General features: G+C 41.8%; 1 protein-coding gene and 2 pseudogenes across 8 annotated transcripts in view; 1 reads left to right on the top strand and 2 right to left on the bottom strand.

The window, feature by feature from the left end:
- FOCAD (focadhesin) overlaps positions 1–19947 on the bottom strand; it is a 311383-nt gene that overhangs the window by 214938 nt on the left and 76498 nt on the right. For all 8 annotated transcript variants that reach the window (XM_053205043.1, XM_053205041.1, XM_053205038.1 and 5 more), the window contains 4 exons: positions 16580–16784; positions 11590–11796; positions 6182–6269; positions 2427–2629 (listed from right to left, as the gene is read on the bottom strand). In XM_053205043.1, the coding sequence (XP_053061018.1) occupies positions 2427–2629; positions 6182–6269; positions 11590–11796; positions 16580–16784 (703 nt within the window). The remainder of the gene's footprint in view (positions 1–2426; positions 2630–6181; positions 6270–11589; positions 11797–16579; positions 16785–19947) is intronic.
- On the top strand, positions 3205–3999 carry LOC113595892 (prosalusin-like; annotated as a pseudogene).
- LOC113595897 (uncharacterized) lies at positions 4321–4419 on the bottom strand (annotated as a pseudogene).

A 19947-nucleotide genomic window follows, 5' to 3' on the forward strand; every position in this document is an offset into this window, starting at 1 on the left:
AAACACTGGTGTGGAAAAATACAAAAAGTTCAACATCTGTTGCAATTTCGATTTTAATGTGCTTAGAAAATAAAGGTGAAGTGTGAAAAGGGTCACGATTCTTTCCCTCGATGAGCTCACGGCATAGCTGGAGATACAAATACATAGCCCCCTAAGTTAAGACACAGCACAAGTGAGTAATGTTGTAAGTGCTGGGGACGCAGAGGAGAGGGTAATGAATTCGGACTCCAGGAGGCCGAGTCTTGAAGAATGAGTAGGTCAGGCAAAGGAGACAAAAGAGCATTATGTGCAAAAGCAAAGATTCAGGGAGAGACTCAGAGACATTGCATCCTGTTAAATTTATAGGTATGCTTGGAATATAAAGGCCTGGACAGGTGCAGAAGAAAAGCCATCAGTAAACCGTGGCTTACATTTTTAAAAAATGGTGATCGTAACTACGCCGAGCGTCCACAAAGCAGCACATTATCATCGGGAGAATGTTTATAGCCCTAATGGTCTTCCTTCCTCCTCCCTCTTCACCAGCTGCTGGAGACAGAGTCCAGCTGTTAGTGTTAATGAATACGATTCCCACACACCTAGGCGAATAGTCAACTGAGCACCCGTGTATTCTGGTCAGAGTGATTCTCAAAACATATCACTTGTGAGCTAAAAGAACAGAACTCTTAGACGTAAGTATAGCCTGCCCTGCCCCCATCCAGAATACAATTATTGTTCTGTACCAGCCAATCAGGCGGGAAAGTAAAAGGCTATTAGAAAACCTGGGCGGGGCACCTGGGTGGCTCAGTAGGTTAAGCATCTGACTTCTGCTCAGGTCATAATCTCACTCCTCGTGAGTTGGAGCCCCGTGCTGGGCTCTGTGCTGACAGCTCGGGGCCTGGAGCCTGCTTCCGATTCTGTGTCTCCTTCTCTCCCTGCACCTCTCCTGCTCACTCTCCGTCTGTCTTTCTCGCTCTCATCTCTCTCAAAAACAAATAAATATTTTAAAAATTACATATACGATTTAACTATCAGCAACAACAACACAATAAAAACATTTTTAAAAAGTAATTTAAAAAAAAAAAAAAAGAAGAGAAGAAGAAGAAAGAAAACCCAGGCCGCACTTGTATTAGAGTGGGCACGAGAACTTCCTTCCCTCTTATTTTTTTAAAATATTTTTTAATGTTTATTTATTTTTGAGAGAGAGAGAGAGAGAGAGAGAGAGAGAGAAAACACTAATGGGGAGGGGCAAAGGGGCAGGGGGACAGAGGATTCAAAGTGGGCTGTCCACTGACAGCAGTGAGCCCCATGCAGGGCTTGAACTCACAAACGTCGCGATCGTGACCTGAGCTGAAGTCGGACACTTAACTGACTGAGCCCAAGAACTTCCTTCTCTCATTGCAAGTGAATTACCTATGTCAAGTTTTAAAGTTCTGGACAAACAATTAGGAATTCGGATGCTGCAGTATGCAGCCAATTTGCCTATGGGCTAGTTTTTGCTGTGCCCTCAAGCAAGGAATCACAGTGCCCGGATTTTTGCTGCTAGAACATGTAACAACACGTGATTCCAGGTTTCCCTGCTTTCTCGGATGAAACAACATGTGTGGCGGTCGCCTGCATTTATGTAATGTCACTCTCCACGGAGACAGAAGATGTTTCACCTGTTTTACTTCTTTAATCCTCATTCAATCCCCAGAAAATCGGTAGTTGGGAAATAATCCCACATTTTACTGAAGGCAAAACTCAAATACCAAAAGAGAAAAGGTCTAACAAATGCAGGCCCAGAAGCCAGCCACTAACCAGATGTTGACAATACGTTTACGTTATCGTAACAGAGACGGTGAGATTGACAAAGCAGAATGAGGTATGCCTAGCAGGCAGGAATACGGATGGAGTGGGACAGACCCGCAGTCTTCCGACTGAAGGCCGCAGCGTGGGGGCACACACAGGAGACATCGGGAGCCATTAAGCCAAGGAAAATGGCAGAAGGTGTCACATTTTAAAAAATGAAGTCCTAGCTCTTGCAGATGCCAGAACTTCCAGGCGTTTGAGATTCCCAGCCTTGGATTGTCCCAGATGCAGCAACACGCTGTCCTTATTAAACAGTACGACAAGAAAGGAGGATTCCTTGCTCAAATGTGTTGGAGAAGCACTAGGTTAAATTGAACTAGTTCCTTTTCTGCAGGATTTCTCAGGACCTTGAACTACTCATGTAGCCGGGAAATTCAAAGAGGGAAAAAAAAAATTATACGGCACTTCCAAAATTGATTTTACCCTCCCCATTCACAGTCCAGAGGAATATACTAATAGCTACACCACTGCCTGACAGAATGGTAACGTTCAAGGTGTTCACACCCAAACAGATACTTCATCGGGATGTGAGATTACCTGAGCAAACCTAAGTCCCACACTGCCACCTTACTTAAGAGAAACAAAGCTGAACTCATTACCTTCTGGCGGTCGTCTCTGCAGGATTCCTGCTGTACTATTTCCAAAAGGTTTACAGCCAACTGCTGCCTAGAGGGACCTTCTTCGTCTGTGGACATACAGTCTTCCAAGGCAGTAGAAGACAGGATCTGCAGAAGGGGCATCACCAGCACCAAGGAGGCCTTTGGGATTTTCTGACCCTCAGCAAAAGAGACGAGCTTCAGAGCTATTCATCAAAACAACAATTCACAGTTAAGAAATTACTACCACAATCCGACAAAATGCTATCTTGTTTAAGAGTGATATGCAAAAAGTTTCCTTACCCCTTTACAATTGGGTCAGACACATAACTAAGATGACAAATCTTATCCTTTTAGAAATCGGAGGAACGTAAAAACGAACTATTATCGAAAACAAGCGGTGAATGTAGGTAACTGGTAATGAAGACACTCTTAGAGAAAATACATACCACAGAGTATAAACCAACTCTTTAAGTAAATACGAATTTCTTTAAAGTACAGCTCAACTATTGCCCTTGTACGGTCAGGTCCTTCTACTGTCCTCAGCGGAGCCAGAGACCAGAGTTCCTGATCAGTGGGTTCTAAGACCGATGTGCATGCTTCCCTGACAAACCCAGGTGAGAATTATATTGAGATGCTGAAGCGGGGATGTCCTTCACTGTAACTGCTAAAAAGCTGATCAGGAAAAATCTCAAAGTCCATCACCAGCAACCAACAGACTCATTCTTATAAATGATGTTTTAAAATGGACACTCGGCTTACACATCAGAAACACGCACGAATGGGTAACAAATTAGTTACGTGTATAATCTCCCCTAGACCATTAACATAATGAGTTAAGGCCTAAATATCTATTTCTTCACAATCATTAGATGAACACTAATTTACAGAAAGATGTCATTCATAGGATTCAGAGCTAGAGTACCAAAGTAATCATCTGAATTACCCATCGCAGCAAAAAAAAAAAAAAAAAAAAAAAAAATTCTACAAGCCTTAAGTCAGGTCAAGGAGTTGCCAATATTTTCTTTCGATCAGAAGTCAAACCTGGGCCGCACCTGTGTGGCGGCCGTGACGCACAGCCGCCGGCCCGGGGGGCTCGTTCCTCCGGTTACTGGGGTTGGTCTCGGCCACGATCGCCGCCGGGGACCTGACTCCGCTGCACTGCCACTTGGGCGCCTTCTGCAAATGTCATCGCCAGCCCAGCTTCCAGGGTCTGGAGCGTGACCTGACCCAGCACTTGGCCGGGGCGCCGGCGGTGAAGGCACCGGAGGTCTTCGCGCAGGACCCAGCCCCCAACCAAGCCACTGGTCCTCTCCCTGCAGGGCTGGACAGGCACTGGCAAGTCCTGTGTCCGCTCCCTGCTGGCGCACTACCTTCTTCCGGGGTGGCCTCTGCAGCCCTGTCACGTGCACCACTTTTCCCTGCCATCCACTTCCCCCATCCCAGCCCCATGGAACACCACAAGAAGGATCTTAAGAGCTGGGTCCAGGGGAATCTCGCTGCATGCAGCCACTCCCCCTTCCTCCTCGACGAGATGGACAACCTGCTCCCCACCTCTTCAGTCCATTACTCTTGACCCCTTGCTCTGGCACCATGCTCTCAACCCTCCATTCCACACCCTGTGTCCCAGTGTCGTGAAGACAAGCTGAGACTTCTCAGTCTCCATGAACAGAGGGACTCAAGCTGCCACGTGGGCCTGGTTTTTAAAGTGTTCAATTTTCTAAGAGAACAAATACAATAAACTTAGCCATGGGACCGGGGTGGGGGGGTGGGGGGTGGAGGGCAGGGAAGAAGTCAAACCTAAACATGGTATGAAGTCCAAACACCTGCTACTCTAACTCTACTAATTGACCTTTTCTGCCTAGGTATCAGGGGGGTTTTTCCCCCATTAAGTTTTAAGCATCTGGAACGCTTCACAAATTCGCATACATCCTTGCACAGGACTGCAAATCTTCTCTGTATCGTTCCAAGCCAGCCATGAGTCTTAATCCAAGATTCTCTCTGAGAGATTAGGAAAATCCATCACCTCTTATAAAACAGGAAATGCATAGAGTTCTATCTTCCTTGTTATAAATCTTCCAGGCAGTTTTAGAGGTCGCTATTTACAATCAAGGCGAGTGTTTAATAATGAAGCAGCATAAACTTTGTATTACTGCTGTGCATTTAGCAAATTCGAAATCATCATCCTCTTGGTGCTCCTGTTTGAACTCACTCTTGCCCAATAGACAAACAACACATCTTCCCTACTTTGCAACATAACATCCCGGATGATAGAAATGCTCGAAAACAAGATCGCACGGCTGGTTACACAACTCTGTAAAGTCATTAAAAAAAAAAAAAAAAAAAAAAAAAAAAGCTACTTTACACTTAAAAACGGGGAACTTTATGATAAATAAACTGTACCGCAAGAAAGCTGCTAAAAAAGAAAGAAAAGAAAAGAAAAGAAAAGAGAAGTATGGCTGTCTAAAGTGCTAGCGTTGGCAAATTATACCCGCGGGAGGATGCCACGTGCACCACCAGAAGAACAACATCAACCAAAAAGGCAAAAGCAGTTCAGAAAGAGCCTCAGGAGGGCCTAAACAAGGCCAACAGACAAACAGCGTGGGAAGCCAAGGGTCCCCTCCACTTGCTAGAGCCATGGTCAAGACAGATTGTAAACAGACCAACTGACCCTCAAAATCGTGATGAATTAAAATGCCCACCATGAAGCTCCCCGTCGGGGTTTACCTCAAGCACTTGAAAATGACGGTGGGGACAGGTCCACAGATCACGGCACCAAGCAACATAATCTAGTCGGATCCTACATGACTACACGGATCGTATTAGACCGAGTAAAGCAAGGTGACATTAGCATAAAAGCTTCGTTTTAAAGGTATGACATCCTTGCCAATCTGTCAGCCCTAGCGACTGGATTCTTTACCATATTCTTAAAAGGAACATTTTTAAACTCCCCTCCCACCCCCCCTTTAACCTCATCCCTCACCCTCGTTTCAAATCAATCCTGGATAGTCAGAAGAATGTTATCTTTCATTTGTTTCCAGCTAGGTTGATACAGTGACTATAAATTAAATCGTGTTCCGGGTCGCAACGGTTTTAAATAGGAAAGGTATATAGAATTTAAAAAATGAATACAAATGCTATTTGTACCTTTCTTTTGTTTCAGGCGTTTTATGCTATTGACTTTCAATCTGATGTACACTGTGAATAAGTTGAGATGCCCTTCAAAATATTTACCAATGTCATTGCTACAGGATGTAGATTATAACGTCCTAACGCACAGCTGAGATAACTGATAATATACCAGCTGAGATAACTGGTATATTATGGCATAAGGAGCCTTGCAGAAAACACCTTGCTGGGGGCGCCTGGGTGGCTCAGTCGGTTAAGCATCCAACTTAGGCTCAGGTCATGACCTCACGGTTTATGGGTTCGTGCCCCACATCGGGCTCTGTGCCGACAGCTCAGAGCCTGGAGCCTGCTTCGGATTCTGTGTCTTCCTCCCTCCCTCTCTTCCCCTCCCCCACTCACGCTCTCTTTCAAAAGTAAATAAACATTAAAAAAAAAAATTACCAAAAAAACCCCCACCTTGTTGGGTAATAAAAACAAAGTTCTACTTTGTTCCTTAATTAGGAAAATTCTAGAATGGAAACTCAAAGTATATAGGACTTTACAGCACAACCTAATACATAGTTCAAGTGAGTCCTGCTACCACTCATGTTACATTTACGATTTACTCTTGTGAGAGTATTTTTATTTACCCAGACTTAAGATCGGCTTCTGCTGACTTGCTGGAGTCTGTAGAAGCAATAAAGCTATTCCAATTATGACCAGTTCAACAGGAAAATCCTAAAAGAAAAACAAGAGTGGAATTAAAGAAGTTACCAGAGCCATGCTTTATTAACACGTATCCAGGAAGAGTACATAAAACATGAGAGATCTTAAACCTATTGTACAACATTATTTTTTTTTAATTTTGTATTTTATTTTTTTTATTTTTTTTTTTTTTCAATATATGAAGTTTATTGTCAAATTGGTTCCCATACAACACCCAGTGCTCATCCCAAAAGGTGCCCTCAATTGTACAACGTTATTTACAGTAAGCCTGCTCTCCTACAGGAAGGATGGTGACTGCCGTGGCAGTGACACGTGAATTCAAAACATTATCGCACCTGGCTGAAGAGCCTAGGCTATACCCCAAATCACTTTAAAGCAGAAAACTCTGTAACACAACAGACTGACAAGTCTTCAAAACCAATTTTTCAAACCACTGAAAACCTACGTGAAATACTACGAGATACTTCATTTCTGCAAAGTAGCTCAACTAATCCAGACTATACAACTTAGGTAAAGAACTACACTTACCAAATTTTAGTAACTCGTGGTATTTTTATAAAAGAAACAATAGTACCCAGGGAGGCAGAAATTATTTTTACATGAGAGTAATCTATTAAGCACATTTAAATGTAGCAAAGCAATAACCATAGAAACTGAAAAATATTTTCATCAAGTATATAAATGAAATGAAAAAGAAGAATGTGAACATCAAGTTCTAATAAATAAATTGCAAAAAACATAAGATATTATTTGAGCTTTCTAAATAAAGAAAACATTAACGTATTCTGGAACTAAAGAAGAAAGGTCCAGGCTTTTGCTTAAATTTTCCTGAAGTTACTTCATTTCTGAAATTTTACAGAAACACCTGCCGAGCAGAAGAGTCTAGGAACTGTGAAGACAGGCAAGGGAAAAAAAAAGGAAACAAGAGCTAGAACCAAGTGTTAAGAAAACACTTGGAGAAAACAAATTAGTCTGACAAATTCAAAGTTATAATCTTGGAAATACTCTCAACTCCGGCACCGTATATAATAAATAAACATCCGCATCTCTGTTATACCATTTAAAAAGTGAAAATAAACTGCACACTCTTCCAAAGTGCTTATTTATGGACTTCTCAAAACCAGCAAAGAAAGAAAAATTGTGAATTGTTTTAAAGGAATATTTTCTCATGTGTGTCTTTGGGCCTATACCTGCTCACTGTTTTGAAATACAGTTGAGAACAATGAAGCAATGGCTATCTACTTGAGGACAATCAATGCATTTTGAAACCAATATGCTTACTGTATATACTGTCATACTATTCTTTGCCATTATCTTTTCGTCAGTTTCATTTCAAATTCTGCACGTCCACTTATTTTTTATTTTTTTATTTTTAGAGAGCATGCACAAGCAGGGGAAAGGTGCAGAGAGAGAGAGAGAGAGAGAGAGAGAGAGAGAATCTTAAGCAGGCTCCATCCACACCCAGTGCAGAACCTGACATGGAGCCTGATCCCAAGAACCTGGGATGATCACCTGAGCTGAAATCCAGAGTCGGATGCTCAAGCAAGTGAACCACCCAGGTGCCCCTCCGTGCCCAGTTTAAAAAAGAAAAAGCAGGGGCTCCTGGGTGGCTCAGTCAGTTGAGCGTCCGACTTTGGCTCAGGTCATGATCTCACAGTTTGTGGGTTCGAGCCCCACGTCAGGCTCTGTGCTGACAGCTCAGGGCCTGGAGCCTGCTTTGGATTCTGTGTCTCCCTCTCTCTCTTCCCCACCTCTACTCTCACTTTGTCTCGCTCTATCTCTCAAAAATCAATAAATGTAAAAAAAAAAAAAAAACATTTGACAAAACTCAACAATCATTTATCATAAAAAAAACCTTCAACAAAGTGAGTAGAGAGGGAACATACTCTAAAATAATCAAGGATATATATGACAAACCCACATCTCACATCATACTCAATGGTGAAAGTTAAAAGCTTTCCCTTTAAGACCAGGAACAAGACAAGGATGCCCACTCTCACCCCATTATTCAACGTAGTATGGGAAATCCTAGCCACAGCAATGAGGCAAGCAAAAGAGATAAAAGACATCCAAATTAGAAAGAAAACTGTCACATTTGCCGATGACATATACTACATACAGAAAACCCCAAAGCCTCCACTGAAAAACTATTAAAATAAATGAATTCAGTAAAGTTGTGGGATACAAAAATCAACACACAGAAATCTGTTGCATTTCTATACACTAATACTAAACTATCAGAAAGAGAAATTAAGAGAACAATCCCATATACAACTGTTATCAAAAAAGAAAAAAATACACAGGAATAAATTTAACCAAGGAAGTAAAAGACCTGTACTCTGACAACAATAAGGGACTAATGAAAGAAACTGAAAAGGACGCAAATAAATGGAAAGATATTCATTCCATGTTCATGGGCTAGAAGAATTATTGTTACAACGTTCATACTTCCCAGAACAATCTAAAGATTCAAAACAATCCCTATCAAAATACCAATAGAATTTTTCACCAAACTAGAACAAATAATCCTAAAATTTGTGTGGAACCACAGAAGGACCTCAAACAGCCAAGGCAATGTCGCAAAAGAACAACAAAGCTGGAGGTATCACACTCCCAGGTTCCAAATTATACTGCAAGTTTACAGTAATCAAAACGGTATGGTACTTACACAAAAACAGACACACAGATCAATGGAACAGAACAGGGAGCCTGGAAATAAACCGACACTCCTATGGATGATTAATCTTCGACAAAAAAGGCAAGAATATACAATGGGGAAAGGACAGTCTCTCAAATGGTGCTGGGAAAAACTACACAGCTACCCGCAAAAGAATGAAACTGGACCACTGTCTTACATCATACACTAAAAAACTAAAAATGGATTCAAGCCTTACTATAACACTTAAAATTATAAAATTCCTGGAAGAAAACATAGGCAGTAAGCAATCAGAAGTTGGTATTAGCAGTATTGTTTTGGGTGTTTCCTGAGGCAAGGACAACAAAAGCAAAAAACAAGCCGATGAGACTGCATCAAAATAAAAAGCCTTTGCACAGCAAAGGAAAGGAAATCATTGACAAAATGAAAAAGCAATCTACGGGACGGGAGATCATTCGCTAATGATCTATCTGATGAGGGGTTAACATCCAAAATGTAAGAAGAACTGTGTTTTTACATATTTTCTATATCTTACCTAGAAATATTATGTGTCATAAACAGCAGATGTTATATATCTAATAGGTATGGTTATATATATTTATACATCTAAATAGGGCTTTGATCTATAACGATTATCCTGTTATATACAACATACAGTAGAGATAACAGATTTTATGTAATAAAGATAAAATATTGATCTTTATAAAATAGAGATATTCTATTACTATAGAATATATACCACATATTACTATTACACATATCAATATATATTATAGAACACAAACACATCGTTGACAAATTGACAAATTTGCCTTCCTTGGCTCCCACTTCCTTCTAAAATCTACATCCCCTTTCTGTTTCCTACCTATCACTTACTCCTTTATTCTAATTTGGTTCCATCACTCCAAACTGCTTCCTCTAATGCAAACAATAAACTTCTACTCACTGCATCCTAACAGTACTTTCCATACCTTATTTTAAATACTCTCAGCATGACAATGTTGGCCATTCACCTTTTCGAAATAGGAGCTATTCCTTCCCTTGATTTTCAGGTCCTCAGTCTCTTCTGTTTAACATGTAATCCTTCTAGCCATCCGCTCTCCCCATTTTCAGTACACTCTAGCCCCTGGAGTTCCATGAAAACCCACGCAATGCAATCCCATGGCTAAAACTCCCACCCCGAAGTAGATGTCTACAAAGCTACACCTTTCGCTTAAAAGCTTCTATCCTGAATTTCAAAACCACATACCCAACTATCTATGATTCATATATACCTCACACCAAGTCTCCCTAAAACCAAGATTTGTCATCTTCCCTCCAACATCTGCTGCCATCCCTCCAAGTGAATGGCGCCATCCAGATGCCCAAAAGAGAAAGCTGAGACTCTTGTCAAGGAACTTCTCCTTTGCCATCTAATCAGTCACAAAGCCCTACTGACTTCATCTCCCACATCTCTCTTTTCCTACTCTCTTGCTCTCCATCTTCTACTCTTTCCTACTCTCTTCTCCTAATCAGCCCCTTGCTATGGACAGAAATGTTGCCCCGCCACACAAATAAACATGCTGAAGTCCTAACTACCAATGCGACTACATTTGGAGTGCAGAATTAAAGTTAAATGAGGTCATAAGGGTGGGGCCCTCATCCAGTAAGAATAGTGTTCTTTTAACAAGAAGGAATGGCTCACTCTTGCTCTCTCCCCACCCTGTGAGAACGCAGCAAGGAGGCAGCTATCTACACGCCAGGAAGAGATTCCTCACCAGAATCCAGTCAGCCAGCACCCTGGCCTGGGACTTCCTGGTCTCCAGAAGCATGAACAACGAATTTGTGTCGTTCAAGCCACCCATCCCGTGGTAGTTTGTTACAGCCACCCCAACGGTCTAAGACGTGGCTCCTCATTGCCTGCCCCAGTAGTGTTGCCCTGCTCTAAAAACCTCCTCCACTGTCCCACCACAATGATCTTCCACACCCGAAAACAGGAGGGCACCTCCATGCAGAAAGGTTGCAATAGCACGCCTCGCTTAGAAGATAAAGTGTAAATTCATTCGTGTGGCACAGAAGACCTTTCGTGGTAGGCCCAGCCTCCTCCCCTACATCTTGATCGGTCAACGGTACCTTGTTGACACCTTGTTTTCTGAAAAGGTCACGCCTGCCCAGCTTGCTCATGTTTCTGTGTTCGGGCACATGCTGTTCCACAGCTGGAATGCCTCCCCAACACCTGTTTTGTATCAGGCAAACCCCTCTTCAGACTTCCTCAAATCTGAACTCAAGGCCCTGCTTCCCTTAATTTGTACTCCCACTGCACTTTCCAGATCCTCCCAGAAAAGCATTTAATTTACTGTCCTCCAATTATTTGCGTTATTTATTTGCACGTTTGTAAGTCTCTTGGGGTCACAGACTGTACCTTCTCTTGTATGTATTCTACAGGGTCGAGCATGTAATAGGTGCTCAGTACTTGTGTTGTAACAAAATGCTACAGGGGTAGACCCTTAACTGGTGCTCCAAATTTAGTGACTCGTTTTTATAACAGATGACAGCAGTAGCACATTAATAGTATGATCTAATGGTATTTGATCAAAACACCTTTGATATGCAATGAAGTAAAAGAATACACTCACCCTGCTTTGAAAGTCCCACTTAAGGGACAACAGGGATATTAAAATTTCGTACTATCCTTACCTCCTTCAGAAGTTCAACGCTGTGCTCTAAAAGGTGAATTAACGAGGAGCATTCCCCAGTTATCTTTAAGCTGACTTCACAGACACACAAGAGCTGAAGGGTCAGCTGGCTAAGCTGAATTTTCCAGAAAATGGGATGACGCAGAAGGCTTAAATATACTTCTTCAATAAACGTCATCACTTCTGTTGTCTGGACCAAATCTTTTACCTGTTTAAAAAACAAAGTAATTATATGATATTAAAACAATATACAAAACCAAAGGGTAATTGTAAACTACACAGGAAGCTTTAACAATATTCTTCTCCAAATGTATGAAGACTTCCAAGAAATGAAGAAATGTACAAAACTCAAAGAGGATTAAACCATGGATCAACTCCGCCTTTTTCTGTCACTAGCCAAAATACAATTTGCTACTGTTTTCATTGCTGCTGGCTGGTCCAACTTCTTTTCTTTTCTTTTCCTAACTTCTCTGAGTGCAGATTTTTTTTTTTTTTAAAGACAAATTACATGACACTGCCAACATGTTGAAGGAAATTAATTAAAGCTGGTTTTGAGTTCCCAAATGAACTCTCCTTTCTACAATTCCAACATAGTTACCTGGAAGAAATGGGTTGGCATGTTAGTCTATGTACTACTAAGCCCTTCACCTGGAGGTTATTTGCTCAGACCACCTTAACTGAGGGCATCATTTCCACACTTGGCAGATGCAATGGAAGACCATGTTCAAAGGGTAGGATGTCTACTCAACAGGCTAATGTATTAGATAGGAAGGACTTGGGTGCTCTTGAAAATCCCAATTCAGTTCAAACCCAGCTGTTCCGATCAAAATTCTGGAGTTGGTATTAAGGATATGGTCCTACTCACAGACACATTGGCATTTCCCAGAGATTCCAAACAATGAACCACCTGCTTCAATCCGAAGCCTCATGTCTGTTAAATTCATCAAGAGGAAAGCCTACAGCTGACCAGCTGTACCTTTCACCAGTTGTTACCACCATAATAACCCAAAATGACTTTAAGTTATACCAAGAGAAAAATCAATGGCTAGCAAACAAAAGAAAAAAGATATTAAAAGATCAAGGGAGATAGAAAATACTAAGTTATAAAAAATAAATGTGAACAGTCCAACAGCTAAATTATTTTGCTCTTTTGCAAATATACAATGAGAAAGGAAAAAGGCCACCAAGAAAATGGATTTAAAACAAAGCCTCAAGTTTATTGGACAATGTATTTCCTTCAGTGTATTTTTTTGTGCATACTTGAAATTTTCCATAATAAAAAAATTGGGGGACAACCTCAGCAAGTTAGCATCAAAGGCTCTCTAACCTGTAATATCACCAAAATTTGTAACAATATTTATGAAGTAATGTTCTTTCTTGATGTAGCAATAGGTCATGTACGATAGACAACATGTGCGATGACAAGAGTCACAATTAAAAAGAATGAATCAAAGTCTTGGACAAAGTCAACAGTGATGTTTAAGGCAGGTAAATCCAAAAAAAAAAAAAAGACAATTCCACAAATACAACATGGAAGAACAATTGGTGTAAAAAGAAAACAGGATTTCCTTGACTATGATTTCAGCCATCAGTGGCATGGCTTTCTCTAAAATAATTTTTCTTTTAATTAATGAGATACTACTCAAGTGCACAGTATGGGTCACACCACAAGTACAGGAGTATATTCAGCTCTAAAAAGAACATTTCATAGTGATACATTCTGAGCCGTGATAAGCTAAAGAATTCCTGGCAACGGACAGGGAAAAGTCTGGAAACATTGGTAAAGAAAGTGATGAAGGAAAGAAAGGAGGGGAGGATGAAAAGGAAGAAAGGGAAAGAAAAGAGAAACAGACAACATAAAACAGGATGTAGATGGGGTCTTTTTAAAGCCTACTTTGCTCTGTTCTACGAAGAAGGGAGACTAACGGGTAAAATCTTAGGAAAATGCAGGTCAATTAGAAGTACTTGAAGAAAAAGGTTGCCTTGCAAAATCGCATGCTTCTGTTCACTAAAATATTTCATTAGTCATGGGATGGTTATCTCAGAGAACTGAAGAAACACCTGGGAAAACGCCTCAGTGGGAAAACGCATGACATCGCCACTAAGATCCCTCCAGATGTGGAGATTCTTCATATTCTAAGAAAGCCGATTTGTAACATGATGAAATGTATTTATGTCGTTAGCTCCATTAGTTCAAAATGATGTATCCCTTTTTTGTTCACCTGTCATGATTCTATTAAACAAGCCACAGACTGCCAGAAATGTTCCACAGAGCTCACTGCTAGAAGTTATTTAGGCTTGTCAATAATCGGTTCGTAAGGATGAATGCAAACATTCATCAAAGAACCCCGAACAGTTTCAGGCAAGCATGCGGTGGCAAAGTGCACCCCGGTTCAAGATGTTCTGCCTACACACTGCTTTATTGCCCACACAAAACAAAAGCTTTGGAAAAAGCCACAGGAGAATTCGTTTTAATTAACGTTTCTCTGCCTTGATTACAGCAAAGCCTATTTATGAGTCGCAAAGGAAAGATTCACTCGAGTCACTCTTTGGGAGCACAAACTTAAAACCGGTCATCTGTGACCTCAAGTGATCGCTCTGAAAAAATATTCACAGATTCCCTCCATCAGCTAAGCAACATGGGGCTCAGAGTCTAGGCAAAAGACAAACCTCGATGATAACATGGGATGGCCTGATAAATTAACTCACAACACTAATATCTCAACACACGGGCAACTGGTATTTTTTTTTTTTTTTTTGATCTGTGGTTATAGGGGCGCCTGGGTGGCTCAGTCAGTTAAGCATCTGCCTTAGCATCTCATTTCTTCAGCTCAGGTCATGATTTCATGGTTGTGAGATCAAGCCCCACATCTCACTCTTCACTGAGTGTGGAGCCTGCTGAAGATTCTCCCTTTCTCGGGGCGCCTGGGTGGCTGAGGAAGTTCAGCATCCGACTTTGGGTCAGGTCATGATCTCACGGGTCACAAGTTCGAGCTCCCTGTCAGGCTCTGTGCTGACAGCGCAGAGCCTGGAGCCTGCTTCGGATTCTGGGTCTCCCTCTGTCACTGGTCCTCTGCTCATGCTCTGCCTTTCTCTCGAAAATAAAAATAAACATTAACCAAAAATGTTTTTTTAATTTTTTTTTTCAAGATCCTCTCTTCCTCTCCCTCTGCCCCTCTCCCGCTCCTGCTTGCTCGCTCTCAAAAAAAGAAAAAAATTAAAAATTTTTAAGAATTAAAAAATTTTTCCAATCTGCAGTTACGGAGACATTAGCTCATATTTCTCCCTTGAACTTCCTAGGCATTGGATCCATACCTGTTAGACATTTTTTTTTTTAATTTTTTTTTTTTTTTAACTTTTTTCTATTCAGTTTTTGAGAGATGGAGAGAGACAGAGCATGAGTGGGGGAGGGGCAGAGAGAGAGGGAGACACAGAATCCGAAGCAGGCTCCAGGCTCCGAGCTGTCAGCTCAGAACCTGATGCGGGGCTCGAACTTATGAACTGTGACATCATGACCTGAGCTGAAGTCAGACGCCTAACCGACTGAGCCACCCAGGCGCCCTTGGACATCTTTTATCCATCTACTTCGAAATAAAAGAATATATATACTTGTCTTAACTCCCTTACTAGACTGTGGGCTTCTCATGAGCAGAGCAAGAAGCATCAGGGTCACCGCGTATGTCATAGGGAGACACGTGGAAACTGGAATCTAGCCAGCACTCAGCTGGTCAAGCCCTGCATCCTCAAGGCTGTATCTTCCCCAAGACAAACCTTTTTTCTAACTTGTACAGAGGTCTTTTTTTTTTCCTTGTAACTTTTTTAGTGTCTAGCACAAGGAGAAACTCAACTCAAAACTCTCTTCCCCTGGGAAGTCTTTCTTAAACAAAAAGTGTTCATTCTTACTAATCCTAAAATGGATTATGTTGATTTATATCTTTTTTTTACTTGATTTTATTTATTTTAATGTTTATTTATTTTTGAGGGGGGGAGGGGTGCAGTACGAGCACAGAAGGGGCAGAGAGAGAGGAAAACACAGAATCCAAAGCAGGCTCCAGGCTCTGAGCTATAGCACAGAGCCCAACACGGGGCTTGAACTCATGAACCATGAGATTGTGACCTGAGCCGAAGTCAGATACTTAACGGTATGAGGTACCCAGGAGCCCCTAAACTTTATTTTTAATGCTTATTTTTGAGAGAGAGAGAGAAAGAGAGAGAGAAAGAGAGAGAGAAAGAGAGAGAGAAAGAGAGAGAGAAAGAGAGAGAGAGAAAGAGAGAGAGAAAGAGAGAGAGAAAGAGTGAAAGAGAGAGAGAGAGAGAGTGAAAGAGAGAGAGAGAGAGAGTGAAAGAGAGAGAGAGAGAGAGTGAAAGAGAGAGAGAGAGAGAGTGAAAGAGAGAGAGTGAAAGAGAGAGAGAGTGAAAGAGAGAGAGAGTGAAAGAGAGAGAGAGTGAAAGAGAGAGAGAGTGAAAGAGAGAGAGAGTGAAAGAGAGAGAGAGTGAAAGAGAGAGAGAGTGAAAGAGAGAGAGAGTGAAAGAGAGAGAGAGTGAAAGAGAGAGAGAGTGAAAGAGAGAGAGAGTGAAAGAGAGAGAGAGTGAAAGAGAGAGAGAGTGAAAGAGAGAGAGAGTGAAAGAGAGAGAGAGAGAGTGAAAGAGAGAGAACATGCATGCACGTGAACAGGAGAGAGGCAGAGAGAGGGGACAGCAGCAAGCCCGATGCAAAGCTTGAACTCACAAACTGCGAGGTCATGACATGAGCTGAAGTTGGGCACTTAACCAACTGAGCCGCCCAGGCATCCCGATTTATATTTCTGTGAAGCTAGTTAACATGATATGTATTAATGTTAAATCTAGAGTTGGTCCCTTCATCATCTCCAAAAGCCTGCAAGCGTAAGAACCCAGATCACATGGGTTCTTACTTCATGTATGTTGACAATGACCAACAACACTTGCTGATGCTGACGTTGTGTAAGTAAAGGAGGACAAGAAGGCCTTACCTGCAGACATGGAACCATGTCACAGCACAGTTGAAGTATCTGTTGTTCCAATGTTGATGGCTGTTCTGTGTCACCAGGAACCCGGGGCTGAAGTAAGACTTTCAGCAGGGTTAGTCGGAGTTTAGCATATTCTTCTAACTGAGATGGTTCACAATACAGATACCACAGAAATGGTGCCATTATTTGGATGCATGAGACTTCTGACCTGCAAGCCATGTAACGCATCAGCCAGTCACCAAGTTAAACTAAGTACCAAGCCATAATCGTCAAACATCAATTTATAGTTCACGAAAAGCTACAATACCATCAAGTGTAACTTTTTCTCGTGATTCCACCATTGCACCGTGACCTACCTGGATCCGTGCCAAGCAGTTCTTCGTGTCACTTCATGACAACACCTAGAGACCATAAGCCTGATACCCAGCACTGAAAGGATCTCTACTTGCATACTAGAATAGCATCTACATCTGCAGGACCAGTCTTTGATGAAGAGCAACCTGAAAACCTTTTTGGAATTACAGACATCAGGATCCACTCTCCAGGAATAGGACACAGGCATGCATTTTTGGAAAAACTCTACCGGTGAAGTCATATGTAACACAAAACCATACAGACAACCCAAGATTATAACAACGGTTAACATTTACTTGTCCAATTGTTAACACATGCGGTGCAAGTTACTGCACTTTACGCCTTTCAACTCATTTCTTCTTCACCAAAACGCTATGAAATTATGCCATGACGCGGAGGCAGAAACAAAGCAGAAAGAAGTAAAGTAATTTTCCAAGTCCTGCCTCTTAAGCTCTTCCCACTCAAAGGAAGAAGCCTTGGGGCACTTGGCGGTTCAATCGGTTGAGGGTCCAACTCCTGATTTCGGTTCAGGTCATGATCCCAGGGTTGTGAGATCGAGCCCCACATCAGGCTCCACAATGGGAATGGAACCTGCTTAAGATTCTCTCCCTACCTCCCTCTGCCCTGCTCTCCGACTCATGCTCGCTCTCTCTTTCTCTCTTAAAGAAGAAGGAAGGAAGAAGGAAGAAGGAAGAAGGAAGAAGGAAGAAGGAAGAAGGAAGAAGGAAGAAGGAAGAAGGAAGAAGGAAGAAGGAAGAAGGAAGAAGAAAGAAGAAAGAAGAAAGAAGAAAGAAGAAAGAAGAAAGAAGAAAGAAGAAAGAAAGAGGAAGAAAAAGAAGGAAGAAAAAGAAGAAGGAGCAAGAAGAAGGAGCAAGAAGAAGGAGCAAGAAGAAGGAGCAAGAAGAAGGAGCAAGAAGAAGGAGCAAGAAGAAGGAGCAAGAAGAAGAAGCAAGAAGAAGAAGCAAGAAGAAGAAGCAAGAAGAAGAAGCAAGAAGAAGAAGCAAGAAGAAGAAAGAAGAAGAAAGAAGAAAGAAGAAGAAAGAAGAAGAAAGAAGAAGAAAGAAGAAGAAAGAAGAAAAAAGACAAAGAAAAAAAAGAAAAAGAAAAAGAAAAGAGGAGGAAGGCTTTACAAATTTTTTCCTATCTATTTAGATTTCTATATATCCCAGTAACTCCACATCCAAAGTCACTAAAATGCCAGAAGCACCTTCCACATATAAAAATTTGCTCAGGTTAGTAACCAGCTTAAAACAGTGTGCCCCCACTTAAGAGAAAGTATTTAGCCCAATTTGCAAGCCCTCCATAATTTAGCCTCTGCTGGTCTTTCCAGCCTCATTTCTTGCCACCTCCACCCCCCCCTCCACTCTCCTTGAGCCAAACTAAGTGTCTTTCAGGTGTCAATCAAGTTATCTAAGCTTTCTTCTCACGTGCCGTTCCCTCTCACGTTCTCCTCTTTCTTCCTTCCGTGTTCCTTCTTCTGCTAATTCCTATCATTTTCTGGCTCTCTCCTTTCAAATGACTCCCGGAGTCACACCTAGCCAGGGCAGATCCCCATTTTGTGCTTCAACAGGACAAGGACTTCATTTGTCATTATTTACTTAGCATCTCTATCCCCTGGCAGACTGCAAGCCAAAGGACAGCATGGATTTCTGTTTACTGCTGTATCACCAATGACTACATCCTAGGCCTCCAAAGCGATCACTAAATTAATCGATTCACTTACTCTAAGTCATACTTTTACAATCAGCAGGCATCCGATATCATAATTGCATTTTCACGTTTCATATTACACATAAGGAATTATTACAGTAATTTGCCAAGTTCTGCCTCTTAGGCTCTTCCCACTCAAATGGGTGGCTCAATCAGCTAAGTGTCTGACTCTTGTTTCAGCTCAGGTCACGATTTCAGGGTCGTGGGATCGAGCTTCATAGTCAGGCTCCCAGCCGAACATGGAACCTGCTTAAGATTCTCTGTCCCTCGGGGCGCCTGGGTGGTTCAGTCAGTTGAGCGTCCAACTTCAACTCAGGTTATGGTCTCGCAGTTCACAAGTTCGAGCCCCGCATTGGGGTCTGCAAACAGCTCAGAGCCCAGAGCCTGCTTCTGAGTCTGTGTTTCCGCCCCCCCTCTCTCGCCCCCTCCCCCGCTCATGCTCTGTCTCTGTTTCTCAAAAATAAATAAATGTTAAATAAATAAAAAGATGGTCTCTCCCTCTCCCACTTCCCTCTCCACTGCTCTCTCTCCCCTCTAAAATTTAAACAGAAAATGTTTACAAATGGAGCTAACTGTGCCTGTATCTACACACAAGTCTTTTCTATTTATGTTCAGAGGGAGAAGTAGTGGGAAAAAAACTTGGAATGAAAGTCAAAAACCTGAGGCTTTAGGCCCATCTCAATCTCTAACCAACCATCTGACCCTTCAGCAAGTCATGTGAAGGAATTTCTCATTCCTTCATCTGAGAAATTATACATAAGACTAGATAACCTTAAAGTATCCAGGCCTAAAGACTATGACACTGTTGACGATTTATCCAATTCTCAGTTCCATGAAGGTGAAGTCTTACCACACAGGCCTTCTATAAATGAAAGCAGAATTTAATTAGAAAATAATGCCCCGGGGTGCCTGGGTGGTTCAGTCAGTTAAGCGTCTGACTTCGGCTCAGGTCACGGATCTCACAGTTGGTGGGTTCGAGCCCCACATTGGGCTCTGTACTGACAGCTCGGAGCCTGGAGCCTGCTTCAGATTCTGTGTCTCCCTCCCTCTCTCTGCCCATCCCCCACTCATGCTCTGTCTCTCAAAAATAAATACCTGTAAAAAAATAAAAAATAAAAAATAAAATAATGCCCCACAAAAATCTAGCATGAAGATATAGTGTCATTTTAGGACATCTACATACTATTAAAAATGAACTCAGACAGTCAACAATTCCTAAGACAGAAAGAGCTAGAATACAAGCTGCCTTCACAACATTTTGCCTTCTTCCCATAGTTGTGAATCACTAGACTTTCTCAGTAAATTAA

Source organism: Acinonyx jubatus, chromosome D4 (assembly GCF_027475565.1).
Source record: "Acinonyx jubatus isolate Ajub_Pintada_27869175 chromosome D4, VMU_Ajub_asm_v1.0, whole genome shotgun sequence".
Lineage (NCBI taxonomy): Eukaryota > Metazoa > Chordata > Mammalia > Carnivora > Felidae > Acinonyx > Acinonyx jubatus.